At 43.0% G+C, this 27,823-nt stretch overlaps 5 protein-coding genes, 1 long non-coding RNA gene and 1 pseudogene across 6 annotated transcripts; 5 read left to right on the top strand and 2 right to left on the bottom strand.

The window, feature by feature from the left end:
* The first annotated feature begins 204 nt into the window (after nt 1-204).
* LOC120701541 lies at nt 205-1,569 on the top strand. Its single transcript, XR_005686149.1, has 2 exons — nt 205-329; nt 1,146-1,569. It is a non-coding gene; the product is annotated as an uncharacterized LOC120701541 (long non-coding RNA).
* A 2,216-nt stretch (nt 1,570-3,785) lies between these two features.
* Nucleotides 3,786-5,497, top strand: LOC120701052 (probable prolyl 4-hydroxylase 3). The gene is made up of 6 exons (XM_039985224.1): nt 3,786-3,872; nt 3,981-4,078; nt 4,201-4,298; nt 4,876-5,005; nt 5,099-5,271; nt 5,400-5,497. Exons 1-6 carry the CDS (start codon nt 3,786-3,788, stop codon nt 5,495-5,497), a joined length of 684 nt encoding a protein of 227 aa, XP_039841158.1.
* A 2,202-nt stretch (nt 5,498-7,699) lies between these two features.
* On the top strand, nt 7,700-10,824 carry LOC120701051 (annotated as a pseudogene).
* A 1,043-nt stretch (nt 10,825-11,867) lies between these two features.
* On the top strand, nt 11,868-13,334 carry LOC120701050 (putative disease resistance protein RGA3). Its single transcript, XM_039985223.1, has one exon. It carries the CDS (start codon nt 11,868-11,870, stop codon nt 13,332-13,334), a length of 1,467 nt encoding a protein of 488 aa, XP_039841157.1.
* Nucleotides 13,335-14,582: 1,248 nt separating this feature from the next.
* LOC120699656 lies at nt 14,583-15,397 on the top strand. The gene is made up of 2 exons (XM_039983673.1): nt 14,583-15,174; nt 15,261-15,397. The coding sequence occupies exon 1, from the start codon at nt 14,645-14,647 to the stop codon at nt 15,143-15,145; it is 501 nt and encodes a 166-aa protein (XP_039839607.1). The 5' UTR covers nt 14,583-14,644; the 3' UTR covers nt 15,146-15,174; nt 15,261-15,397.
* On the bottom strand, nt 15,167-17,780 carry LOC120699654. The gene is made up of 4 exons (XM_039983671.1): nt 17,097-17,780; nt 16,802-17,017; nt 15,536-16,644; nt 15,167-15,458 (listed from the first exon to the last, which is right to left on the bottom strand). The coding sequence occupies exons 1-4, from the start codon at nt 17,527-17,529 to the stop codon at nt 15,249-15,251; spliced, it is 1,968 nt and encodes a 655-aa protein (XP_039839605.1). The 5' UTR covers nt 17,530-17,780; the 3' UTR covers nt 15,167-15,248.
* Nucleotides 17,781-18,403: 623 nt separating this feature from the next.
* On the bottom strand, nt 18,404-27,417 carry LOC120699655 (putative disease resistance protein RGA3). The gene is made up of 2 exons (XM_039983672.1): nt 27,119-27,417; nt 18,404-19,943 (listed from the first exon to the last, which is right to left on the bottom strand). Exons 1-2 carry the CDS (start codon nt 27,353-27,355, stop codon nt 18,720-18,722), a joined length of 1,461 nt encoding a protein of 486 aa, XP_039839606.1. The 5' UTR covers nt 27,356-27,417; the 3' UTR covers nt 18,404-18,719.
* Between the last annotated feature and the right edge of the window lie 406 nt (nt 27,418-27,823).

The raw sequence follows: 27,823 nt of genomic DNA, 5'->3' as shown, positions 1-27,823 counted from the left end.
TCCCATCTCGTCTCTCCGCCTTGTTCTTAGGCCGGGTGGAACCCCACCTCGGTGCATTAGTAGTGCATTAGTCCATTGACACTGCGATTGTATGTAGCACCATGCATTAATTCAGTTCACACTTCAGAGATGCAAGGACCTCGGTGGAGCGACTCCTTGGTGTGCGCGATGGCGCGGTGACGCCATCCTGCTTCTCGACGAGCGAGTCGTCGCGGCGGGACGGCACGGGCGCCGCGAGTGTCACAGCCGCCGACGCTGACCGGCTCTTGCGCACGCTCGTAGCCCCCTTGCCTTGCCGCCAGCGGAGCGGACAGGTAGACCTTGTGCAGGTTTGTACGCAGTTATTCTAAAGCTTGTCAAAGTCATTTGAAAATTATTATGGCTGTGCTAAAATTATGAGTCAGATTTTGTTAGCTGATGCCTAGATTTTAGTTGCTGAGAATTTTGTATTGCTCAATAAGGCTATAACTTCTTTATTGCATAAATCAGGGCCTTGGCTCTACAACAATATGTGATAAACAGTATCATATGCAATTAGATGAGTCTGGTAGATGATGATTTTCTCCATTTTGATTTCTTTTCATGTGAATCCAATCTAAAAGCAAGTGCATCATAAATTAGATAGTAGTGCTGAAATCTTATATCTGATGGCAGTAGCATGTAGATTGTTGTATATGAGCAAGGAGGTGTTGCCGTGTTACAAATCATGTGGATTTAGGCTTAGAAAGCCCGTGGTTGAGGCAAGCCTTTCTTGCTTCGTAGTGCCTGCGGCATAGGTTGTGGAGGGAGCCAAGGTATGTGCAAAGTCCATGGTTGGCTAGCAGGGCTTATCATGCATGATTTATAGCCGATGCTCAGGGTGTGACCAAGCTCCCAAGTGTAGATTGACTCTATCTATCTTTGAAAATGAGTTATCTGTGTTGAAGGTTAACCGATTCAATCAATTGCATAGAAAAAAAATCGAATTTAGCGGTGTATTATCTTTTTTGAAAGACTATACATATGATTCTCATATGGGTTTGTTGCATTCTTAACTGACGTGACACTATGATTAAGGCATGCCATTATTTAACTGGTTAATCTGCTCTTTTGAGATGAATTTTTATTGTTGTTTTTGCTAATTCAACGTTTATATCGCTTCTTAGGTGTGCTATGAGGGACAAGGCAGTACAACCTGGGTATGCTATCTGAATAGCAAATGTCGATGTGGTGCCAGGACGTACTGCTGGACTAGAGGCATCGAAACTATCAGGGCTTGGCTTCGTGACTGAATATGAGTGCATTCTGCTTCTTTGTTATGATTCTCTTTAGAAGCATGGGTTCCATTTTCTTAGCATGTGAATTAGACTCTGTTTAATGGGATTGCTTCAAATGTGCTCAATGGGCCTGCATTTACATACTTCAGTAGTGAGTAGTGACTGACCAAATGCCAATTCGGTTTTATTTGGATGGTGAACATAATCAAACTACACTAGATTGCAGGTTACTGTATCTGCATTTGCTTCATTTCACTCCTGAATACTTGTTTCAAAAACTTCTGATGTGTAAATACATCCTGCCTGTTTTCAAGTTCCCATTTTTAGGTCTCAGAATATTTGTGCTTATTGCTACATGCATTGATGTAGTAGTACATGCTAATATTTATGTTTAAATAAAGTGGTACACATGTACTGAGTTTTTTCTATATTTATCTTTACTCGAGTTATAAAAATATTTCTTGAGTTTTAAAAATATTTCTTGTGTGGCACTTTGATATTCTTTGACCATGTTTTAGAAAATCCTGGCTATTTCGTTTCTTTATCATCCCTAAAAAATCAATGTGCTTAGGCTCGGGTGCTGGTGGTACTAGGTTAATTGAATAATATGCTGCATATACATCATGGTACATAAATAAATAGCATGTATACATGCTCTAAAGAATCTGCTCAATGGATAGTTAATTCATTGATGTTTTTTTGTATATACACTACAAACGAGTTCTTATTCACATGATACTAGTATAGTCTTCTAGTACCTGCTAGAACATGAATTCATTGATATTAAGGTACCAGCATGTATCAACCGGTACATGCTTATCCCACTATCATCAAAATATTATCGCTGGCAGGAACTACAGTCCAAGAAAAATAATAAAACAATTAAATATTAGTAACGGCTAACCACGACCACTCGTTAATGAGCATGCTACCAAAAAAATATTATTGTTGGCAGGAGCTGCAGTACAAAATAGTCTTGCCTAGATGTGTGAAAAATGGTAAAAAAAATAAGTAATGGAGAGTTAACGGTAAAAAGTGCAGAGAGGCTGGCAGGAACGGACAGGCTTTCTCTCGGATCTATGCTGTCCTTCACTCTGTGTATAGCAGAAATACGTGATGCTGTCCTTCACTCTGTGTATAGCAGAAATACGTGAGTGAAAAAAATAGAATACAAAGGAATACAATCATATAGGATAAGGATGCACAGATCTCGGTACAGCATTTGCGGACAGGATTGAAGCACTCGCGGTTGCCTGGAACAAAATCGACTTTTCGAACCTACCCACGCGGGCACGAAGTGTTTTCCTTTTTTTTTTTGAAGAAAGATACAATTCAAATCTACTGGAGTTTCTATTCAACTCATGTGGCTTGTTTGTGGCTTCAATAATTCTCCATAGAGGATACATAGGGTATTTTAATTTGCAGTTTTTCCTTTGTGGATTTCAGCAAGGCATGCTTTGGCGTCATAGGCACTAACATGCATGTTATCATGCCTGTCTCGCGTCCGTGCCTACGTTTGTCCTCGTGGACCTATCAGTCTAGAGAGCGATGCTTCTTCCCCGTATGTGTGGATATCTAGGAGGGCTGCATCTGCTGCACAAGGATCAGCCGCGCACGAGGAGGTTTTCACAACTCCACTGCCGGCTTCCATTTGCACTACACCGACGCGTTTAAGAAGTTCCACACCCACGCGTCTAGTGGTAATCTTATGATCTATAACAGCAGTTCCTGGGGTAGAAATTTATTGTTGCACTAGTGTAGCCTCCCCATGTCTCTACATTTTTAACATGTCATTTTTTCTCATGTTACAAATAGTGATATCTGACGTTGCACTAGTTAATTTTCTATTATAAGGTCTTGTTTAGTTCTTTAGATGTAAAGTTTTTTAAGCATACCAACACACATTTGAAGTATTAAACGTAGACTAATAACAAAACAAACTATAGACTCCGCCTGTAAACTGCAAGAAGAATTTATTAAGCATAATTAATCCGTCATTAGCAAATATTTAATATAGCATCACATTGTCAAATCATGGCGCAATTAGTCTCAAAAGATTCGTCTCGAAAGTCACACGCGAATTATGCCATTGTCTTTTTTATTTTGTCTACATTTAATACTTTATGTATGTGTTTAAATATTCGATGTGACGTTTTGGTCAAAAAAAAATTTCGATCTAAACAAGGTAAATTTCAAAATCCACATGAATTCTAGGCTTAGCTAGACAAGAGAAGGAAGGAAATGTTACGCAACCTTGAGGGCGTCATTCCACCGCCGGCGCCGATCCGGCCGAGATTCATGACTCATCGAGCCATCTTACTATACTGTTCGTTCCCGTTCCTCCTTTTTTCCTTGTAATCATCTAATTGAGTTGGAGTCCCGACGTGTTAATTAACCTGCCGATACTCTTCTTTGCTTCTCCAAGCCACGTGTGCGCGAAACAGTCGAAACACAGATCGTGAGTTGGTGACGCCAAGAAATCCGTCGACGACCACGTTGAACTACACCGCCGGTGATCACGTACCGGAGATGCCCGGCGGCGGCGGCGGCGAAGGCGAGCCGTGGACGGAGGGGCTCTCGTCGGAGCCCCGCGCTTCCTTGTACCACAACTTCCTCGTGAGCACTCCACACGTTGCAGTCTACCAGAATCTAGGTATTAGATGCAAACACGCTAGTTTAATTTATGATTCTGACTGAATGTTGTGGTATCTTGTACTTTCTCAGTCCAAGGAAGAATGCGACCATCTGATCTCGCTGGCGAAGCCTCGCCTGAAGAAGTCGAGAGTCGTCGATGCAGAGACCGGAGGGACCAAGGAGAGCAGGTTACATTGCATACAATGAACATTGCCCAAGCAACGCCAATTCCTTCTAATTTCAGGGATGTGATGTTTTACATCACCTGTGACCCATGCTGACTATCTTGCTTGACGGTGGTTACACGCAGCGTGCGGACAAGTTCAGGGATGTTTCTGAAAAGAGGGCAGGACCAGGTTGTTCGTAGGATCGAGAGAAGGATTGCAGATTACACATCCATACCCTTAGGTATGTGGCATTTATCATGGGTTAAATCGAAGCTGAAGTGGTTGCCTACTCGAAGTCGTAGTGCAATTGTGCAAATGAGGTGGCTAATGTCGATCGGGTGAGCAATCGGCTTATTCGGTCTTCCAGCATTTGTATCCCTAGTTGCATCCAAAGAATTGTGTACTCTAAACTTTTGAGTGAATGAATAGAGCCGGCCAACCTTGACCTAAAAAAACAAAGATCTATGTTAACACAATCTGTAAATGTAAACAACAACCATCAGCAAGTGCAACTATAGTCTTTCTTCCACCATTAGTGCCTGGTGCCATTTACTTCAAATACCTCTGATCTCATTATTATTGTTTAGATTTTTTTGGTGTTCTTGCTCTGGTTTTGGAGTGCAATTACGGTTTTACCCTCATTTTTTTTAATTTTATGACTTTGCATTTTTTTTACAAATCATTGTGATTTTACCCTTAATTTTTGTGTATTTGCTTCTGTTTTGACCATTGACTAGGGGTAAAGACTCATTGATGACTTGTGAATAGTTAAAGACAAAATCACAAAGTCAACTTATTTACTGTTTTTTTTTTTGCAGAGAATGGAGAGGGTCTCCAAGTTCTCCACTATCAAGTTGGGCAGAAGTTCGACCCTCACTTTGATTACACCGAGAATGGTTATGTGACAAAAAATGGAGGCCCGCGTCAAGCGACTCTTATCATGTATCTGTATGTATCATTACAACATTTGTATTAATTCTATAAATATGATTGGATTTGGCATTAACATTTTTCTTTTCCATGGCAAATGTCATTTTCTAGGTCGGACGTCGAAGATGGTGGCGAAACGGTGTTCCCTTCCGCGATGGCAAAGAGCGGCTCCTCGCATGGAGGACGTGGAAAGAGGGGTTTATCTGTCAAACCCAAGATGGGAGACGCACTGCTCTTCTGGAGCATGAGGCCTGATGGATCCAGTGATCCCAAAAGCCGGCATGGTGAGATCACTCAATTCAGCCAATCTCGATGACATGACATGTTTTTTTTTCAGTAGTGAAGTGTAGTGTGGCACTGTACAATGCAATGAAATGACGTGTATTCAACCACAAATTTCCTTCATCATCAGGGGCAAGTCCTGTGATAAGAGGCGACAAATGGTCAGCGACGAAGTGGATGCACGTCCATGAGTACAAAGTCGGCCTGAGGTGTACTGATCAACTTTAATTTTTGCCGCAAAACTAAAATGCTGTTGGACTCCATGTGCTCCATATATGTTCAAGACTTCAAGTGTCTCTGATCTGGTCAGTTCTGAAAGATACAATTCAAATCTGCGGGAGTTTCTATATTCAACTCCTGGAGGGCTTAGTTGTGGCTTCAATCAATTACCCAAAGAGGATAGGGTATTTTGCAGTTTTTTGTTTGTGGCTGTCAGCAAGGCATGCTTAGTCGTCATTGACACTAACATGTTATTAGGCTCACGAACCTGATCTTTCAGAGGAGATGGACGTGTTGGGAGTGTAAATCGCCGTTAATTTACCGTGCCGTTATTCAAATTAAGATAAGATCTCCACTACTGCAAAAATAATTTATAACAACGCCCTGTTTTTTCAGGGATGGGTCAAAACATGATCCACTCCTACAAATAGAGCAGAGCTAATGTAGCAGATGATCTGCCTCTAAAAATGCAATTTTATGGTGGCAGGCGATGGCGTCACCCACCCACCAAAATAATAGCCATTTCCAAGGGCAGGTAGTTGGCCATTTCCTGCAACGACACCTTCCTATCCACTTTTTATTGTGCTCTGGTAGATATTTCTTTCTCATTTCATTTTCTGTATTGTTTATGTTTTATTCTTATAATATTTCCCTCCATTATTCTCTATTTTCTTTTTTCTATGGACTAAGTCAATGAATGATATAAATGTAGTAATACTTAATATTTCTTTTCTTATATTTTCTTATGGTTTGCCCCTTATTATCTATATGATATTTTCCATTCCATTCTTTTATTTATTATTTTATTATTTTTATTATTTTACTATTTTTATTTAGTTAACGTTTCTTATCTTTTTATTAGTTATCTTTAACTAAGTCCGTTGGTAGACTTCTTTCTCCTTCCTTTTTCTTTTCTTCTGAGCCTTCATAACTTTCTTCTCCTTTTTACTATATTCATTTTGTATTCTTATTTTTATTTTCATGACTATGTAGATATTTTAATTTTAACTAATGTTTTTTGTCATTTGGAATATATTTTTCGAAATATTTGATTTGATTTGATTGCAGGCGAATATGTTTTGTTCACTCTTATTGAATAATTATACATTGCACGTGAAATTTGAAAACTTTTTCTCACTAAGCATATGCTCTTATTGAATAATTATACATCGCATGTGTGATTTAAAAACTTTTGTCCCTAAGAATATGCTCTCCTTGAGTGTGCCATGGTGAAAAAGGGTTGACTAATTTGTTTTCCATACTGACTCATTGGGTACGCGTCATGTAAAATTATTTATCCACGTTTAACTAATTTGTTCACAATGATAAATTATTTTTCTCGAGGTAGACCAAATTATTTCGTGATGTTGACCCATTTGTTTGTAATATTTATTTTTTATCACTTATTCTATACAATTAAATATTTGTGATGTGTAATATGTTGTTCGTGGTACATTATTATTTGTTCATTATCTTTAACTTTTTATTCTAGAAAATAATTATTTATTCATGCTATTAAAATATTTGTTCCCAAAATTAATTATTTAGTATTAAAATATTTTTAAAAAATATTGTATAACATGCATGCACAGATTATGTTCTGTTTAGCTGTCAACAATTTAACATGCGCAACAATCCTACAATAAATGGGTCGGCCTAAACTAATGTGCCTACCGCACGAACCACATGCACTTCAGGTGATGGTTTGCGTGGAACCGCCTGAAGTGATGGATAACAATCCCCCCTCCCGCCTTGGCCTTTTTCCTCTCCACAACAAATTCTTAGAGCATCTCCACCAAATTACTTATTCCTCTCTCTACTAAAAATTTGTTCTTTTTTGGTAATGGGAGGTGCTCCAACAGACTATCAATCTCATCGCTAATACCAAAAAAAATTTGGCAATAGCCAAAACACACCTCCCTCTTGCTCAAATGTAAGGGGTTCCTCCCTCTATCCTATTCTTCGAGTAATCTGCTACAACACTTGCTAACAAAAACGTAAAAAATATTATTGGTGATGAAGAGAGAAAATATATATAGGGTATGAGAGATAAGCAATCTGCTGGAATAATTTGGTTCTCCAAGCCAAGCCACGTGTTATGTGTATGTACTAGCGGCTTATACTCTTGTATATGTATAGGCCATGTGTCATGACGTCCAGGGATAGGGATTCATCACCTCGTAAAACCGATTGTACTCGCCTACGCAGGGGATGCCCGGCGGCGGGGGCAGAGGAGAGCCCTGGACGGAGGAGCTCTCGTCGGAGCCCCGCGCTTCCTTGTTCCACAACTTCCTCGTGAGTCGTCGTGCTCCCACATGCGATCTAGCTAGCTTTGCTCGATCACGCTTATGGTCAGGAGATCTCGAATAACAATGTTTCTTGCTTGGTTTTCTCCTGTTTCGGTTCTGTCGAAATCTTATCTTAGCTAGTCGAGCAGCAACGGACGCAACCCCAGGCCGTTAATTTATTTTTTGCTCACACTTTTGCCACCGAATGAATCTGGTTTAGTCCTCTGCGATATTAATCCATTATCCTTCCCATCTCAGCAGTACACTGCCAGACTTTTTCTGCTACACTTTTTAGTTTGCTTCGCCAAGAACCCTGCTGCAGGCGGTTTTGTGACTGAATCTTAGCTCACACGTGCACATGATGTTGTTCTCAGTCCAAGGAGGAATGCGACCATCTGATCTCGCAGGCCAAGCCTCGCATGACCAAGTCGGTAGTAGCAGATTTTGAGCCGGAGAGACCATGGAGAGCAGGTCTGAACATTGCCCCAGCTTCTAGTTTCAGGGATGTTCTGCATGCATCGCCCGCCTGCTCTCTATGCTAATTTTGCTTGATGGTGGTTGTAATTGTGTTGCAGTGCGCGGACAAGTTCAGGGATGTTCTTTCACAGAGGCGAGGACAAGGTTATTCGTAGGATCGAGAAAAGGATAGCGGATTACACCTCCATACCTGTAGGTATGTGGTATTATTTATTTGGCATGCATGGGTTTAAAGTTGAAGTGTTTGCCTGCTCCGAAGTCCTGAATTCTTCTTCTTTAACCGTATCACTGAATCACCAGATGGTACATGACTTACTGTACTTGGAAAGATTATTAAAACAATCTGTAAAACGTGTGGTGTCACGGTAGATTTAATACATGTTGGAGTACGTGTGAAAACTGTATGCTGTTGATTTTTTTTTTGGAGTGTACTGGACTACTGGTTGTGCACTTATAACTGCGTCTCCGAGAGCTAGATTTTTAGAACAGGAATTACATGACCAGTTTCACTACATGCAGATGATTTGACATAGTTTTACATTCTACATTTTAATACATTATGGAGGCATATATATTTACTGAGTGCTCATATGATGAGGTAAACAAGGGGCCTCAAGAAACAAGTATCAACTATATGTCTTTTTTTAAAAAACAAATCAGCTAGAAGAGCTGCCGATTATATATTAAAAAATAAGAAACAACGTCTAGACTGGGCACCACAACAACCAAAAAGAAAAAACGAACCAAGCGGGAGAGCTGCTGATTATTACTATTTTCAAAAAATAGGAAATAGTAATAACACATTACAGCAAAAATAGTAACCCATTACTTCAAGTGCCACCAGCACCGTACCGCTGATCTCTCTATTATTGTTTCCTGGTAAATTTGCAGAGAATGGAGAGGGCCTTCAAGTTCTCCACTATGAAGTTGGACAGAAATTCGACCCCCACTTTGATACCTCCGAAGATGGTTACACTGCCAAAAATGGAGGCCCGCGCCAAACAACTTTTCTTATGTATCTGTATGTTTTATAAAATTGTTTAGTATTGATATCTGAATATGCATCCCTGGTAATCAATCTGGAATCAATTCTTTTTCATGCATGAATGGCAATTTGTTATTTTTCTAGTTCTGATGTCGAAGATGGCGGCGAGACCGTGTTCCCTTTGGCAAAAGCAAAGAGGAGATCATCACTTTTTCTTTTTAAACTATTTGCAAAGAAGGGTATGTCTGTTAAACCAAAGATGGGAGATGCATTACTTTTCTGGAACATCAAGCCTGATGGATCCCACTACTACAGAAAACATTTTCCGAGGCGGTCAAAATCAGTTTTCTGAGCCGGGCAGCAGAAACGCCTCCGAACAAGCATCACGGTAAATGGGGTATTAACCGAGGCGGTTTGGTGCCCGCCTCGGTAAAAAAAAAGCCCGGTGAGCCCATCACGGGCCCGCCGAGCCCATCGGTCGTCGCCGCCGCGTCCCGCTCGGATCCGCCGCCGATGCCGGGCGCCACCGGTCTGCCCAAGCTCGGATCCGCCGCCGATGCCGGGCGGCGCCACATCTCGTCCCGCCTCTCCCGCTCCACCGCAGCCTCGCCCCGCAGTCGCTCGAGTGAGAGGGTGCGCCGCTGCGGCCGTACTCCGCCGCTGGATCCGCTCGTGCCGGGGCTAGATCCGGCCTGCCCGAGCGCCGGCCGAGCTCGAGCTCAAGGGAGAGGGGCCGCCGCCGCCGTCGCTCGAGGGAGAGGAACCGTGCGCCGCCGGTCTGCTCGAGCTCGGATCTGCCGCCGATGCCGTGCGCCGCCACCGTGGAGGGGAAGGAGCGCGCCTGCCACACGCGTCCGCGTAGCCGCTCGCCGCACGCGCGGATCCGGTGCTGCGCCGGCCGCCGCGGCCTCCGCGCCGGGATGGAGGGAGCAGGCCCTGCGTGCCGCCGTCGCCGGAGGAGGGGGCGGGCCATGGCTGCCGCCGGCCGCGAGCACAGCCCCGGGCGCGGGCACTCAGGGAGGAGGAGGAGGAGAGAGAGAGGGGGGGAGATGGAGAGGTGCGGCGGCTCACTGAGAGAGAGAGGGGCGTGAGAGAGGGGGAGGGGGAGTGGATGCGTTGGAAACCTAAGTCATGTATATATAGATGTTCCCGTAATTGGGCTTCTTGGGCTATCGGGCTGGGCCTGATTAACCGAGGCGGTTGTATTATGACGTCCGCCTCGGTTAATATATTTCGCGAGGCGGTTTGTCATAACCGCCTCGGTTAATTGAAAATGATCGCCTCGGTTAATCGCAGTCATTAACCGAGGCGGTTTTCTAAAGTGTCTGCTTCCGAGGCTTTTTTTAAGTGCCTCGCAAAATAGAATTTTGTAGTAGTGTCCCTTGATCCCAAAAGCCTGCACGATGAGATTACTCAATCTTTGATGCCATGACATGTTCTTCATTCAACAAGTGTCATGCCATAGTACACTCACCTCTGTACTAAACTTAATCTCCTTTTATTTAGGTGCGAATCCGGTGGTAAAAGGCAACAAATGGTCAGCGACAAAGTGGATGCACGTTCATGAGTACAAAAAGGATATATGAGAAAACACATACCAGATGTACTACTAAATTTTGCTAAACTTGCCGTTGAACTCTTTTATAGTCAAATGTTCTGGAAAGCTTCCAAAGCTAGATTTCAAATCTGTTGAAATTTCTTTTCAACTCCTTGCTGGCAGGTCATGCACCGGCTCATGTTTTCAGACATTGCACATGTCGAGGACTTCGATTTTCCATGGAAGGATATATAGGATATTTTGCAGTTCTTTTTTTTTGTAGCTTTTAGCAAGGCGTTGTAATGTTAACATGTTAGGCTTACGAACCTGATCATTCAGAGGACATGGACTCATGGACATCTTGGCCCTGTTTGGTTTGTCTTCTGGAATTTCTAGAAGAGGGTTTGACTACCCATTAGGAATGTCAAACAAAGACAGTTTATAAAACCAACTCTAGAACCCCGCACCCTAACGAATATAATGAGGTCTTTGACCGCGTGGCTAGAGAATGATTATTATTGTAGCATCACTACAGTCAATCATCGATTAATTACCGTCATTAAATTCGTCGCGAAAAGTTACACTCATTCCTAAAGAAGTTTCGCAAATAGACTTCATTTAGCCCTCCATGCATCTCCTAGCTAGAAGTGGGTATTCTAGGGATTATAGAATGAATCCAAACAAGGCCAAAGTTGGGTGTACTGCCGTTGCCCAAGCAACTTTTTGGGTGTTGCTTGACACTATTTCGTGTCTCGTCCTGAAAGGAAAAGCCTGTATCACGACGAGTTTGTTAGCCTAAACCGAATAGAATCTTCTGAATCCTGATTAACATAGGTTAATGATTGGGGTGGGGGGAGTCTTGCATTCACATTTAACTGATCACATCCTTCCAAATTGCAAGACTAGGATGGCCGCCGTGTAAAGAGGGCTAGAGGAAATATAAGCGCGCTTACTTTGACCAAGGCGTCAAACTTTCTCAACCACTCACTCCAACTATTTCAGACCAGGTATACATGGCAATGAACACTTCAGATATGCTACAGTATCTTTCTTTGCTCCGTGCTTCCTGATCATCAGGTCAGGTCTGACCAAATGGAGATCGCTTTATCCACATTTCTGGGTGAGATTGCCCAAAGATCAGTGTCTTTCTTCATCGGCAAACTCTCCAACAAGGAGGAGGTAATAACCTCCTTACCCTCTGACGAGAGCCTACACCGGAAGCTGCTGAGGATTTGCATCATCGTCGAGGACGCCGAGGGCCGGCAAATCAGGAGCCAAGCCATGCTTGAGCAACTCAAAGTTCTGCGAGCAGGGATGTACAGAGGCTACTACGCGCTGGACACCTTCAGGTACCAATCCTACAAAGAAGACGAAGGCGAGGACGACGATGAGGTGAGCCACCACTACTCTTTTGCCATTTCCAAGTTCAACCCTGCCAAGCGCATTCAGTTGCGTGGCAGAAGCAGTAGTCAAGGTGGAGAGAGGGAGCTGCATCAAGTGCTTGGCTCCCTAGATGTAACCATCACTGATGCAAGGGAATTCCTCATGTTCCTGAAAGATTGTCCCCCATTGTACCACCGTTTGTACAACACCTACATGGTTTTGGAGAAGTGTATGTTTGGCCGCCATGCCGAGATGGAGCACATCATCAACTTCCTTATGCAGAAGTGTGCTCCTGGCTCTACCGGAGATTTCGGTGTCCTACCGGTTGTCGGTCCAGCGAAAGCCGGTAAGAGCACACTTGTTGAACATGTATGCAATGATGAAAGAGTGCGTAGCGCCTTCTCCCGGATCGTGTTCTTCGCAGAAGGCGACCTTGAAGGAAGGATTGATTGTGTCAGGGATGGTGGCAAGGTGAAGTATCAAAGTCATGCCTCAGAATGCAGAGATCAAAGTGTTTTGGTTGTTGTGGAAGTGAACGGGGACATCAGTGAGGCTACATGGAGTCGCTTATGTTCAGCATCCAAAAGGTGCGCTACAAATGGTGTCATCAGGTTCATAATCTGCAGCCGGTCCGACGAGATTGTCAGATTTGGAACGACGAGAGTTCTCAAGGTAGAGAATCTTACTCAGGAAGCGTTCTGGTACTTCTTCAAAGCTCTTGCGTTTGGGAGTGTTGATCCCCGGGAGGAACCGAAGCTCGCGTCAATGGCTATGGAGATCGCCGCGTATCTGAACTGCTTCTTCATAGCAGGAAACACCATAGCCAGGATGCTTAGAGACAACCTCAGTGCAAAGTTCTGGCGCATGGCTTTGACAAGTTTCAGAGAAGTCGACCGGAGATACCGCTTCTTCATTTTTGGCGCGCAACCAGCAAATCCTTCAGAAAACAGAAAAATGATTCGAAGGTTAAATGGCTCCAATGAGTATTGCTCGTTTTTTAATGGCTACCAAAAAGTTTCCTCCCAGGAAGATGCTCCGGTGATAACTTTTCAAGAGGTTCTGTCAGGGAGTGTTGTGCGTCGTGGGAAATTTGATGTCCTGGCATGGAAATCTCCCATACCACCTTACCATAGCTACACTTGTAGCTGTGAGATTCATGAGGTAGCAGATTCATGAGACATTGAGAAGAAGGCGGTATCTGCGGGACACAGATTAAAGGGAAAGTATTGGGTGAACACGGGGCCAGGTGCACACCAGTTCGCAGGTGCACACCAGATTAAAACCAAGCATAGGTTCGAAAAATAAATGGCTCTGTGTCGCGCTGTACCCAAACCTTATATGCTTTCTATAAAAGCTTGGTGATTTTGTTTTGGAAAATGTCGCTTGTGACTAATTCATGAATCTAATAACTACTATCGATAGGCTTTGGCAAGGGGTGTAGCTTAGACGATGATAACTGCTCAAGCCGTTCTCGGAGTGCTGTGCCATGTGGAAAATTTGGTGTTCTCGCATGGAAATCTTCGGTACCACCACCTCATAAACTGGTACCTTTTTTACCTGTGTAACTAACCAATTTTTAAAAAAATGTTGTTGCTTATTCAATAGTTTCCCTTATTTTGTTTATCATTAGAAGTTATGTTATTAGTTTTTAAGTCTAAACACAGGCAAATCAAAAGTCAACAATATATTGTAGACAAAATGTGGCTATCCCACCATGATCCTGCAGTTAAATGATTGAGCACATTTTTAAGCGGCATCGTTGATTTCACTCTTGTATGTTTTATGTTGATTTTCACTCTTCTGTGTTTGAGAGAGAGGTATATAATATGTGAATTGTACAAAAACTGCACACCAAGGAAATAAAAACAAGAGCTGCACACAGGAAAGAAAAACAGGCTGAGAGCTCCTTAATTTTCTTGAATAAGGGAAACTATGGCTTCTAATGATAAACAAAATAGGGAAACTATTGAATAAGCAACAACATTTTTAAAAAAAAATTGGTTAGTTACAAGTAAAAAGATACTAGTTATGAGGTGGTACCGAAGATTTCCATGCCAGAACACCAAATTTTCCACATGGCAACAGCACTCCGAGAACGGCTTGAGCAGTTATTATCGTCTAAGTTTCACCCCTTGTCAAAGCTTATCAATTGTAGTTATTGGCAGTGCACACGGGCTACATGGGTTACACGGCTGGTGTATACGCTGTGTACTCCCTCCGTATCTGAAAAGAACGCCGTTCTAGCCGTTGCCACGATTGCGAAAAGAACGACGTTTTACCCACGCATGCGTGATTTTGGACGCCAATGCCCTTCCTTAACTGCAGTCGTCCGCATTTCCCGTCCTCGCCTCGGTTCCCGTCCGTCCGCCGCGCGTGCGCGTCCGCAGCGTTTCCCATCTGCTCCCATTCAAAACGCCCCCCCCCTCGAGCCGGTCACAACTCACAACACGAGCCAACCTGCTACTCGATCTCCAAGGAGTTCATGCATGGCGGCGTCGACGCAAGAGACGCAGGAGCTGGTCTCGCCGGACTCGGAGGAGCTGCTCGTCGCGCCGGAGCTGCTCGCGAGCTACTCGTCCTCCTCCGACGAGGCAGCCGCCGCGGCCAAGGGGAAGAGCACCGGCAAGCCGGCCATGGAGTTCACGCCGGAGTCGGAGCTCAACGCGCTGGAGCTCGACGACGCGCCTGAGTCGGAGGAGCTCCTCGCGCTGGACTCCTTGCCGCCGGCCTCGGAGACGACGGTGCCGGACTCCTTGCCGCCGGGCGCTTTCCTATGTCCTCGCTGCCATCTTGTTCATGAAGACCGCGAGTCATGGAATCGTGCGCACTCGTTGTTATATCCATGCGTGCGTTGCGGCCTCGTCCACATGGATTACTGGCTGTCGTCTCCGCTTCGCCGCGACGAGTTCGACTGCACTGCTGCGCTGGCCGTGAAGCGCGAGATGGAGGAAGCTGAGCAGTCGTGGAGGAACATGAACAACAAGTAGGAGAAAGTAAAAACAGCAAGATGAAAACAGTAAGATTACATTGCTCATCGAGTTCTTGTTCAACCATTGCTTATCATCTAGTACTAATCGAGTTCTATTTGTTTCATGCATCTAGACTACCTATGGCTTCAGCTAGCAACGATGGCTCACAAGAAATCTGCAAGGGAAGTCTTTGTTCTCTCTCTAATCTTTCCTTTTGCATGTGAGGAATTTTGTACTTGTTGCATCCTTTAATCTTCATGACTTCCATCAAAACAGTTTGGAGGGTTACAAATATTCTATTTGCCTTGTGTGGACAGTACTCCATGAATGCCTACATGTGTTGACAAAATTCAGTGAGTATAAACCTGAAATCAAGAATGTTAAAATGAAGAGAATTGATGAATTTACCTCTTGTACTACTGGAATTAGAGCTTCAACTGTTTTTGCATTTTTCTTGTATTGAATGGCTTGAATAGCTCGAAAAAATCCCAAATCAAGAATGTTAAAATCCGGAGAATTAGGTGGTTGACAAATTAGGCGAATGTCAAAGCCATTTTGCTTTGCAGCCTCACAAAAAATTGGATCATCCAATTTTATATGGGAAGGTGCATTATCTTGTTGAATGTAGATTGGTTTGCCCACATCCTCTCTTGGCCATTTGGCTCGAATTGCCGGTAAAACTTTGTTGATCATGAAGTCCCTCATCACATCTCTTGTGATCGAAGCTATAGGCTTTACCATCAAGTCTCCACGAACACGACCGGTTCTCTCATTACCTCTTTGAGCCGGTTCATAAGTAACTAGTGGAAAACAACCAATCTTGCCATCAAAAATACACTCTCCATCCCTAAACCTTGGCCGAGTACAAACACACAAGAACATGATCCTAGGGATGTAATTTTTGTTCTTACAAGTGCGATGGGGTTCATCTTCTTCGGGTAGCAAGTAATAATTCTCTGATTTTTTAGAGAGGTAAAACCATTTTTCATCAATGAACACAATGTCAAACAAATCCCTAAATCTTGGGTCATCAAGGATGTCCTTGTCAATCATATCAACACACCACTTCAACCGAGCCTTTTTGTTAGCATCAGTGAGGTATGGCTTTATGCTACTAGAATGGCGCCTAATAAATCCTTTTTTCAGTAACCTTTGAATCTTCCATTTACTCATGTCAAGTTGGCTACACACATCTTCTATTGTCATTCTATCCTTGAGAGGAATGTTGCGCAATGCTTCCAAATTAACAGGGATTGCCTTACGACCACATCTACCCTTCTTTCTACTGCTAACCTCAACCGGAATGAAATTTGCAAGTTGTGTTTTACCTCTCTTCCACAAACGTTGGACGACCTGAATGTGTACCCCAAAATGCTCGGCAACAATTCTTGTATCTTTCTTGCCTAGATGCCCATTCTTGCTTCTAGCTAATAAAGCTTGGTAAACTTGCTTTCTAAGCTCATCTGACATGTCTAGATTTCTTCGGTTTGCTTGAACTGGAGCTTGCACGGCTTGTTCTACATGAACAAAAAACACTAAAGTTACTTGCAGCACTACAGATACTTGCACGGCTTGTTACATGCAGCACGTTATTATTACTTGCAAAATGAAAAAAAAGACATTGAGTTACTTGCAGCACTAAAGTTACTTGCATGCACGGCTTGTTTTACTTACCAAGATTGTTTTGAACGAAATCAAAATCCACCGCGCCGAACTCATCTAGTGGAAGGTTTAGATCAAACACGTTCTGGTCGAGGCCGTCTTCAACGTCCTCCACTACAGGGGCGTCTTCACCATCTTCCAGCACAGGGGCGTTGACGTCGAGGGCGTCTTCAGCGTCCTCCAGTACAAGGTCGTCTTCACCATCTTGCATTACAGGGGCGCCAAATCCTATAGAAAAACAATGACATGAGAAAGGAAACGAAAACAAATCAAATGCAAAAAGGAAACTAATAAGAGAATGGATTACCATTGACGTCTTCACCATCTTCCAGTATGGGAATGTTGAGATCAAATCTACCATTGCTGTTTTCTTGTTCCTCTAAAGAAATGTTGAGATCCATGTGTGTGCACTGGAATGTGTTGTTCGTGCTGGATGGTAAGCTCAAGTCTCGGTGGTGGTCTGTTAAATAGCGCAGGCATCCGAGCGGCCGGCTACGCGGGAAAAAACGGCGCAAAAAACATTGCCCAGCGCGCGCACGAACAAAACACGAGGCCCAGCGCGCGAACGAGCAAAAAAAAAAACGATACCCAGCGCGCGCGCACGACCGCCATGCAGCGAACGAGCAAAAAAAAAAAGACGCCATGCAGCGAACGAGCAAAAAAAAAAAAGACGCCCAGCGCGCGCGAGCGCCATGCACAGCGAACGAGCAAAAAAAAATCAACGCACGCACGAACACCATCCAGCGAAAGAGCAAAAAAACGGACCCCCAGCAAAAAACAAGCCCGCCAGGAGTCGATCCCGCGACCTCTTGCGTTGAGGCTCCTTGTGCCAACCAGTTTGAAGCCGGACTTGCTTGTGGTCTAAGAGTTCCCGCGACCCTATTTAATAGGGGTAAACAGGGAAAACTCTACCCTAATTAATCACTCCTTGGTATGCGTACTCATGTCCTAAACGGCTTTCTTTTCAGATACGGAGGGAGTAAATGTTACTTGATGGGTAAGCGTGAAGTTTACTCCCTCGGTCCAAAAATAAGTGCAGTTTTGGTATTCAAATTTTGCCCCACAAAGAGTGTAGTTTTAACTTGTAATGAGACCCATCTAATTAAAGCAATACCAAGTACCAAGAAAGCATTGCATAGTAAAACGTATAGAGCCAATTAAATATTTAGGAGATATTACTTTTCTAGTTTCAATGCATATGCATTTATTGAGGATCCAGAAAACCAAATAAATAACACGGTTTACAATCACAATTGGTAGAAATAATTAGGGGTAACAAAGTCATTTCTTTGGATGAGTAATGTGTCTGAAATTTTCTAAAACTACTCTTTGTGGGACGGAGGGAGTAGACCATAAACGGTATATTACACTTTACACGGTATTACACGGGTTACATGGTGTGTATATGGGCTGCATGACACGGAAAAAAAGGCTACACGGCATGGAAAAAAAACGTTCTGAACGGGTGAGTACCATGCCGTTTAGGGTGAGTAGCATAATGTTTAGGACAAAGAACACATTGATCAAAGATCGTGCTTAAAGATTCAATTTTAATTCATGTAAAAGTGGATGCAAAACTCTCCAATAGTCATTCTCACTTGAAATTATTTTTAACTTTGTCATTATTATTGTTATTTTAAGCATATATATACAAGTTACTATACAAATATTTGTCAATATAGTATAAAAACGTGTAATACTATACACACACCGTGTACACGGTCTACATGCTGCACAGACCCATACTGACCGTTTAGTGTTTACGAACACTCTGGTTATTAGATTCGTGAAATAGTCAATAGAACAAGATCACCTAACTTTTATAGAAAGCATATAAGGTTTGGGTACAACGCGACACAGAGCCATCTATTTTTCGAGCCTATATAGGCTTGGTTTTGTGTCTTGCGAACACCGTCTTCTTCTCGATGCCTCATGAATCTGCTATCTCATGAATCTCACACCTAAATGTGTAGCTATGGTAAGGTGGTATGGGAGATCTCCATCCCAGGACATGAAATTCCCCACGAGGCACAACACTCCCTGACAGAACCTCTTGAACAGTTATCGTCGTCGGAGCCTCACCCAAGGAGGAAATTGTATGGTAGCCATTAAAAAACGAGCAATACTCATTGGAGCCATTTAACCTTCGAATCATTTTTCTGTTTTCTGAAGGATTTGCTGGTTGCGCGCCAAAAATGAAGAAGCGGTATCTCCGGTCGACTTCTCTGAAACTTGTCAAAGCCATGCGCCAGAACTTTGCACTGAGATTGTCTCTAAGCATCCTGGCTATGGTGTTTCCTGCTATGAAGAAGCAGTTCAGATACGCGGCGATCTCCATAGCCATTGACGCGAGCTTCGGTTCCTCCCGGGGATCAACACTCCCAAACGCAAGAGCTTTGAAGAAGTACCAGAACGCTTCCTGAGTAAGATTCTCTACCTTGAGAGCTCTCGTCGTTCCAAATCTGACAATCTCGTCGGACCGGCTGCAGATTATGAACCTGATGACACCATTTGTAGCGCACCTTTTGGATGCTGAACATAAGCTACTCCATGTAGCCTCACTGATGTCCCCGTTCACTTCCACAACAACCAAAACACTTTGATCTCTGCATTCTGAGGCATGACTTTGATACTTCACCTTGCCACCATCCCTGACACAATCAATCCTTCCTTCAAGGTCGCCTTCTGCGAAGAACACGATCCGGGAGAAGGCGCTACGCACTCTTTCATCATTGCATACATGTTCAACAAGTGTGCTCTTACCGGCTTTCGCTGGACCGACAACCGGTAGGACACCGAAATCTCCGGTAGAGCCAGGAGCACACTTCTGCATAAGGAAGTTGATGATGTGCTCCATCTCGGCATGGCGGCCAAACATACACTTCTCCAAAACCATGTAGGTGTTGTACAAACGGTGGTACAATGGGGGACAATCTTTCAGGAACATGAGGAACTCCCTTGCATCAGTGATGGTTACATCTAGGGAGCCAAGCACCTGATGCAGCTCCCTCTCTCCACCTTGACTACTGCTTCTGCCACACAACTGAATGCGCTTGGCAGGGTTGAACTTGGAGATGGCAAAGGAATAGTAGTGGCTCACCTCATCATCATCCTCGCCTTCATCTTCTTTGTAGGATCGGTACCTGAAGGTGTCCAGCTGTCACACCCGGTTTTAAGGACAAAACCGAATGCATAACTATATGTATGCCAGGATCAAGTTTCATACATATAGAGACATCATAAGTGAATAATCAGCAACAGTATCACGAAAAAGAGAAACTAAAACAATTAAAAGACTATCAGAGTTATACGGCTTATCCTGGAAACGAAGGCTCCAAACTTCACAGGCAATCGACTGGGGGTTGCGTACGCCTAGAACTCAGCATCATCTTCAAAATTCTTCACAACAGCTTTCTCTTCTGAGCAGCAGTAAGCAAGGGTGAGTACACTTATGGTTGGTACTCAGCAAGGCCACAAGAAATAACCAGAATGTGATTTATATCCATCTTTAAGTTTATTAATCATGTGAGGGTCCAAGCCGCTCTTGACCGTGAGCACGGCTAACCGGTTAGTTTTAACTCTGCAGAGGTTGTACACTTTCACCACAATTCGCGTAAAAGTTCCGAAGAACTTTGAACCCAACCACGCATATGTGCTGATCAGGCACAATACCACACTTCCGAGGTGTGATTTCATAGGGACGCTACGAGGCCTTTACAAAGAATTCCTATATGTATGTGTTGGTCCCTGCCGTGCGGTCCCTCAGAAGACGCAGCTTCCTTCACCCGCTCCACAACACAAACTCATAACCACCAAGCGGAACAACCCCAACACAACATATAGTTCATCTAATTACTTAGCCAAGACCAGAGCCCATTAGTATTGTGGTTGTACGGTTTTCTTGGGTGGTTCTCCATGTTCCAATTAAATCATATCATCTTGTGAATAAAGCATAGATAGAAAGATGGTTAGGGTCACTTGCCTTTCTCCAACGAAAAGCTACTCTTACTGCTCTTCAGCTCTTGCTTGCATGGAAAACTTGACCTTCAAACTTCGAACATCGATACTTCTACTCGGAGCAATCAACGAGCAACCATACAAAGCAAACAAAAAGATACAACTAAGAACAATACACCAAACAAGATAAAAGCTTTGAAAGAACGCACTAAAGGATAGGGCTCGTTGCTATGGTTACGAGAGCGCAAGAAACGCGGAAAACGGAACTAAAACGGCGATTCTTCAGAATATACGGTGCTTCAGAGATCTAGTCGCGATTAACTAAAGAGTTAAGAGCTAGCGGAAAGATTTGCAAGACACAGAAAACTGTGCTCACAGAGGATAACAAGGTCACAAAGCTATCGCACACGTTGCAAGGATCACGTGAGCGCAAGAATCGATAAAAAAAATGGAGCTAAAACGAAGAAGATATGGCTAAAACAAGATTCTAGGGACTTGTTTGCAATAGATTTAAACTTTCAGGGGCTAGCTCTAAAGAAACTAGGGACTAAAACGAGATTTAACGTAAGATACAGGGGCTAGCTTGCAAAACAACGCACTAAGGATGGTGGGTTCTATTTTGGAAAAGCTCAGGGTGTTTTCTGTAAAGATTTGGACTAAAACAGAAATAGTTTTGAACTGCGATGCACGGAGGGTTGATTTTGGAAAAACGGAGGGGTTTATTTGCAAAAATGACCACGGTTGAACGGTATTTGGTTTAGTTGACTCGGGTCATATTAGATCTGGGCCGCTGGATCTAAATCGGACGGCGGGAGTGGATTGGGGTGGGCTGGCGGCGGCGCAGAGCTAGAGCGGGCGGAGCGGAGCTCGCGGCGGCGCATGGCGGATGGCGGCGACGGCGAACAAGACCGAGCGGAGCAGAGCGAGAGAGAGAGGGAAGAAAAGACGGAGGAAGTTGCTCACCGGAGAAGAAGAAAATCGTCGGAGTCGAGGAAGAAGGCACGGGGTCGACGGCGAAATGGCGACGACTCACGAGAAGGAAGACACCACGACGAAGAGGACAACGAGCTGAGAACTGGGGTGGCGTCGGATTTCACCGGAGATGCACGGATGCGGAGGATGGTGGGATTCTGGGGAAAAGATTATTTTAGGGATTCCCAAACAAGGAGCCTCCCTACGGGTAGTCTATATTTTTGTGTGGAATTGCCATGAGAGGTTGGTTTAATATATAGAGAGAAAAGTCTCGCCATCCCACATCAACTAGCAATGTGGTACTAAACCTCCCTCCCATGCTAATGGGCTTTACGTGCCTTTAGCCCATTAGGGAACACATGAATGGGCCCTTGAGGTCCATTAGGGATTTATGCACTTTTGATAGACTTAGCCCATTTAAAATTTCGGAATTAATTATTTTCGAAATTAAAATAATTCTAGAAAAATCTAGAATTCATATTTAAAGTCCGAAAAATATTCCAAATGGCCCGAAAATTCTAGGAAAAATCCTAGAAATATATTGGGACCAAACGAACTCAAATAAAATATTTGGAGCTCATGAGAAGATTTGGAAGAGCCTCTAAAAATTAGAGTTTGCTCTAGGGAAAATGGGAAAAGAATCCAGAAAAATCCGGAAAATTCCCGGGAAGAATTTTTGATGATAGAACACGTTTTGAAAGGTTGTTACACTCAACAACACTATGCATGTGACATGAATGCATCACCAGAAGAACAACATCATTTAATTTGAAAAACAACCAATATTTATTTTCTTTTACACTAAATTCTCTGTGAAGAAAAATAAATGTTGAGAAAATTTTAAAATTATGAGAAAATTGTTGTTTTATTTTTAATTTTAATCACATCCTGAAATTCAAAAATTTCAGGGTGTGACAGAACTACCCCCCTTAAAAGGAATCTCGTCCCGAGATTCACAAAGCTAGCAAGAGACAAAGGTTTAGGTGGGTAGCATCCAACACATATAACTTTCCTTCCAGGTCATTCATTCTTACAATGTCTCCTCAAACATAATCCTTGATTCCTGGTAACTCACAAATCACTGTATGGATACTCAGTCTAACTCCGTTTGTAACTACCCATTCTTTTCTCGACTTCGGTGACCCATCTGTTGAAGAAAATCCTTTGTACCTTGATAAAGTGATTTGAATAGAGCTTGATTGCTTCTTTCTGGCTTGAGTATATGGTATCACTTCTCAAGTCCACAAACACATCTCATAACCTTCAAGTGAAGTGACGAAGATAAGCCAACCATACAGTTCAGATCTTTTCATACATCCTCAGGCAGCCACTGCGTTGTAGAAACATGATTTTCTTGGTTTAGTATCTTGGCGACTCGTGGTGGCATGAGAATTGGAGACTGACGACATTCTCATTTGGCAGAGATATCCTGATCATCCGTCTTGGCAAGGGGATCAACTGATGATGTCTGACCGAGTGTATGGCTATTGGAGCTTCGGTTCTTGGGTTGATCATCATCATCCTTTTCACCAACTCTTGGTGGTCGCAACTTAAATAAATCAAGGTAGAGGGGGGAAGACATGGGGGTAACAAAAAGGGAAAGAGAGCATTCTTGTCTTCAGTTTCTTTCATTTGTTGATCATTGTAGACTAGTGTTGCCATGAACTTCTTTCTTGACATCCTTTAAATGATTAGGTAGAAAGATAGAAGATAACAAGGAGGTGGGAGGTACATAAGAACCCATCTAGGCAACCGATGTTATTGTAGGTAGAAGACCCACAATACACCGACAATCATTACAAAGAAACGAAACAGACAAGGTCATAAAGACAACATCATCATGCAAACACTGAATTCCACCAGTCAATAAAGTCAAAACGATGCTAAACGTTGTTAATAGAGCTATAAGGGGGTACTCATAAACATGGTTATATCTTCCAGCTTCATTGGTGATGACACATGCCTCCTTCAACTTGTCTAGCATTGACTCCACCATCCTGATTGCAGTAGTGGTGAGAGTGCCACCATGTGGCTCAGGCTTGATTCTTTGGTAGTGCTTTGAATTCTCCATCCAACATGAGCAGGAATGTGAGCAGATGGTATTATTTTCAATCGCTTCGACTTGACTCCTCATGATGAACTGGCAGCTCAAACCTTCAGATGACTTGGACGTGCATTAGGATACGTGGCACGAATCTAAATAATTTTGAAACAGAAGAGATACTTTGGAATCCAAGTCAAGGGGCGAATCCAAAGTGACATTTATTTAGAAAGAAAGGAGAGGCATAAGGGAGAAACTAGATACTTAAAAAAATAAAGCAAGGCGAGATAGGTCCAGAAAGGTAAGAAAAAAAATTCAAGGAGCAATTTCACCAGCGTGTCAAAAGGAAGTGAGCTGGATGAAATTTGGAAAATCATACATCAAGAGAGCGGTATGATCAAAATCAAGGAACGATCCAGAAAATTAAATAAATAGTCAAGGGTTGAGGATCTAACATTTGCAAAATAATGAAGTGCAAATGAAAAGAGAGTCAGGTGAGGAAGGTGAATTATCAAGGTTGATTTAGAAATGAAAATAGATAAGGAGTGAGAATGTTCACCAAAGAGGTCAAGGGTAAAATAAGAATTGCTTTTGTGACAAAATAGATCTTAGGAAGCGACCGTTGCTATCTAAGCTTACGTCCTACAGTCGATACAGCTCTGATACCACTTCTGTCACACCCGGTTTTAAGGACAAAACCGAATGCATAACTATATGTATGCCAGGATCAAGTTTCATACATATAGAGACATCATAAGTGAATAATCAGCAACAGTATCACGAAAAAGAGAAACTAAAACAATTAAAAGACTATCAGAGTTATACGGCTTATCCTGGAAACGAAGGCTCCAAACTTCACAGGCAATCGACTGGGGGTTGCGTACGCCTAGAACTCAGCATCATCTTCAAAATTCTTCACAACAGCTTTCTCTTCTGAGCAGCAGTAAGCAAGGGTGAGTACACTTATGGTTGGTACTCAGCAAGGCCACAAGAAATAACCAGAATGTGATTTATATCCATCTTTAAGTTTATTAATCATGTGAGGGTCCAAGCCGCTCTTGACCGTGAGCACGGCTAACCGGTTAGTTTTAACTCTGCAGAGGTTGTACACTTTCACCACAATTCGCGTAAAAGTTCCGAAGAACTTTGAACCCAACCACGCATATGTGCTGATCAGGCACAATACCACACTTCCGAGGTGTGATTTCATAGGGACGCTACGAGGCCTTTACAAAGAATTCCTATATGTATGTGTTGGTCCCTGCCGTGCGGTCCCTCAGAAGACGCAGCTTCCTTCACCCGCTCCACAACACAAACTCATAACCACCAAGCGGAACAACCCCAACACAACATATAGTTCATCTAATTACTTAGCCAAGACTAGAGCCCATTAGTATTGTGGTTGTACGGTTTTCTTGGGTGGTTCTCCATGTTCCAATTAAATCATATCATCTTGTGAATAAAGCATAGATAGAAAGATGGTTAGGGTCACTTGCCTTTCTCCAACGAAAAGCTACTCTTACTGCTCTTCAGCTCTTGCTTGCATGGAAAACTTGACCTTCAAACTTCGAACATCGATACTTCTACTCGGAGCAATCAACGAGCAACCATACAAAGCAAACAAAAAGATACAACTAAGAACAATACACCAAACAAGATAAAAGCTTTGAAAGAACGCACTAAAGGATAGGGCTCGTTGCTATGGTTACGAGAGCGCAAGAAACGCGGAAAACGGAACTAAAACGGCGATTCTTCAGAATATACGGTGCTTCAGAGATCTAGTCGCGATTAACTAAAGAGTTAAGAGCTAGCGGAAAGATTTGCAAGACACAGAAAACTGTGCTCACAGAGGATAACAAGGTCACAAAGCTATCGCACACGTTGCAAGGATCACGTGAGCGCAAGAATCGATAAAAAAAATGGAGCTAAAACGAAGAAGATATGGCTAAAACAAGATTCTAGGGACTTGTTTGCAATAGATTTAAACTTTCAGGGGCTAGCTCTAAAGAAACTAGGGACTAAAACGAGATTTAACGTAAGATACAGGGGCTAGCTTGCAAAACAACGCACTAAGGATGGTGGGTTCTATTTTGGAAAAGCTCAGGGTGTTTTCTGTAAAGATTTGGACTAAAACAGAAATAGTTTTGAACTGCGATGCACGGAGGGTTGATTTTGGAAAAACGGAGGGGTTTATTTGCAAAAATGACCACGGTTGAACGGTATTTGGTTTAGTTGACTCGGGTCATATTAGATCTGGGCCGCTGGATCTAAATCGGACGGCGGGAGTGGATTGGGGTGGGCTGGCGGCGGCGCAGAGCTAGAGCGGGCGGAGCGGAGCTCGCGGCGGCGCATGGCGGATGGCGGCGACGGCGAACAAGACCGAGCGGAGCAGAGCGAGAGAGAGGGAAGAAAAGACGGAGGAAGTTGCTCACCGGAGAAGAAGAAAATCGTCGGAGTCGAGGAAGAAGGCACGGGGTCGACGGCGAAATGGCGACGACTCACGAGAAGGAAGACACCACGACGAAGAGGACAACGAGCTGAGAACTGGGGTGGCGTCGGATTTCACCGGAGATGCACGGATGCGGAGGATGGTGGGATTCTGGGGAAAAGATTATTTTAGGGATTCCCAAACAAGGAGCCTCCCTACGGGTAGTCTATATTTTTGTGTGGAATTGCCATGAGAGGTTGGTTTAATATATAGAGAGAAAAGTCTCGCCATCCCACATCAACTAGCAATGTGGTACTAAACCTCCCTCCCATGCTAATGGGCTTTACGTGCCTTTAGCCCATTAGGGAACACATGAATGGGCCCTTGAGGTCCATTAGGGATTTATGCACTTTTGATAGACTTAGCCCATTTAAAATTTCGGAATTAATTATTTTCGAAATTAAAATAATTCTAGAAAAATCTAGAATTCATATTTAAAGTCCGAAAAATATTCCAAATGGCCCGAAAATTCTAGGAAAAATCCTAGAAATATATTGGGACCAAACGAACTCAAATAAAATATTTGGAGCTCATGAGAAGATTTGGAAGAGCCTCTAAAAATTAGAGTTTGCTCTAGGGAAAATGGGAAAAGAATCCAGAAAAATCCGGAAAATTCCCGGGAAGAATTTTTGATGATAGAACACGTTTTGAAAGGTTGTTACACTCAACAACACTATGCATGTGACATGAATGCATCACCAGAAGAACAACATCATTTAATTTGAAAAACAACCAATATTTATTTTCTTTTACACTAAATTCTCTGTGAAGAAAAATAAATGTTGAGAAAATTTTAAAATTATGAGAAAATTGTTGTTTTATTTTTAATTTTAATCACATCCTGAAATTCAAAAATTTCAGGGTGTGACACCAGCGCGTAGTAGCCTCTGTACATCCCTGCTCGCAGAACCTTGAGTTGCTCTAGCATGGCTTGGTTCCTAATTTGCCGGCCCTCGGCTTCCTCGACAATGATGCAAATCCTCAGCAGCTTGCGGTGCAGGTTCTCGTCAGAGGGTAAAGAGGTTGCCTCCTTGGAGAGTTTGCCGATGAAGAAAGATACTGATCTTTGGGCAATCTCACCCAGAAATGCGGATAATACGGTCTCCATTTGATAAGACCTGATCTGATTAATTAGGAAGCACGGAGCAAAGAAATATACTGTAACATATCTCAAGTGTACATTGCCGTGTATCCTAGGTCTAAAATACTTGGAGCAAGTGGTTGAGAAAGTTTGACGCCTGGGTCAAAGTAAGCGCTTAAATTCATCTAGCCCTCTTTACACGGCCGCCATCGTAATCTTGAAATTTGGAAGGGTGCGAGTTAAATGTGAAAGCAAGACTGACTCTCTCTCTCTCCCCCACAAATCATTAATTATCTACTTCCACCTTCCTAAAAATATAAGATATTTTATTTTATCCTAAATGAAAGTAGCCCAAATCTAATTAAATTTATAGAGAAGAATAGTAGCAACTAACATATCGAATAACTAAATTATGAAAATATATTTCATAATAGGTCTATTATTCTAATTTGATATTCAAAATATTATTACTCTTTTCTATACATTTAGTCATTT

This window comes from Panicum virgatum, chromosome 3K, assembly GCF_016808335.1.
Source record: "Panicum virgatum strain AP13 chromosome 3K, P.virgatum_v5, whole genome shotgun sequence".
Lineage (NCBI taxonomy): Eukaryota > Viridiplantae > Streptophyta > Magnoliopsida > Poales > Poaceae > Panicum > Panicum virgatum.
This window is presented reverse-complemented; position numbering and strand designations above follow the sequence as displayed.

Coding starts and splice junctions, on each gene's coding strand:
- LOC120701052 (XM_039985224.1), top strand. CDS start 3,786: ATGCCCGGCGGCGGCGGCGGCGAAGGCGAGCCGTGGACGGAGGGGCTC. Junction 3,873..3,980: donor CCTTGTACCACAACTTCCTC/GTGAGCACTCCA, acceptor GTACTTTCTCAG/TCCAAGGAAGAATGCGACCA. Junction 4,079..4,200: donor GGAGGGACCAAGGAGAGCAG/GTTACATTGCAT, acceptor GGTTACACGCAG/CGTGCGGACAAGTTCAGGGA.
- LOC120701050 (XM_039985223.1), top strand. CDS start 11,868: ATGGAGATCGCTTTATCCACATTTCTGGGTGAGATTGCCCAAAGATCA.
- LOC120699656 (XM_039983673.1), top strand. CDS start 14,645: ATGGCGGCGTCGACGCAAGAGACGCAGGAGCTGGTCTCGCCGGACTCG.
- LOC120699654 (XM_039983671.1), bottom strand. CDS start 17,529: ATGGTGTTCGTGCGTGCGTTGATTTTTTTTTGCTCGTTCGCTGTGCAT. Junction 17,018..17,096: donor AGATGGTGAAGACGTCAATG/GTAATCCATTCT, acceptor GTTTTTCTATAG/GATTTGGCGCCCCTGTAATG. Junction 16,645..16,801: donor TTTCGTTCAAAACAATCTTG/GTAAGTAAAACA, acceptor TTGTTCATGTAG/AACAAGCCGTGCAAGCTCCA.
- LOC120699655 (XM_039983672.1), bottom strand. CDS start 27,355: ATGGAGACCGTATTATCCGCATTTCTGGGTGAGATTGCCCAAAGATCA. Junction 19,944..27,118: donor ACAGAGGCTACTACGCGCTG/GTGTCACACCCT, acceptor GTGTGACAGCTG/GACACCTTCAGGTACCGATC.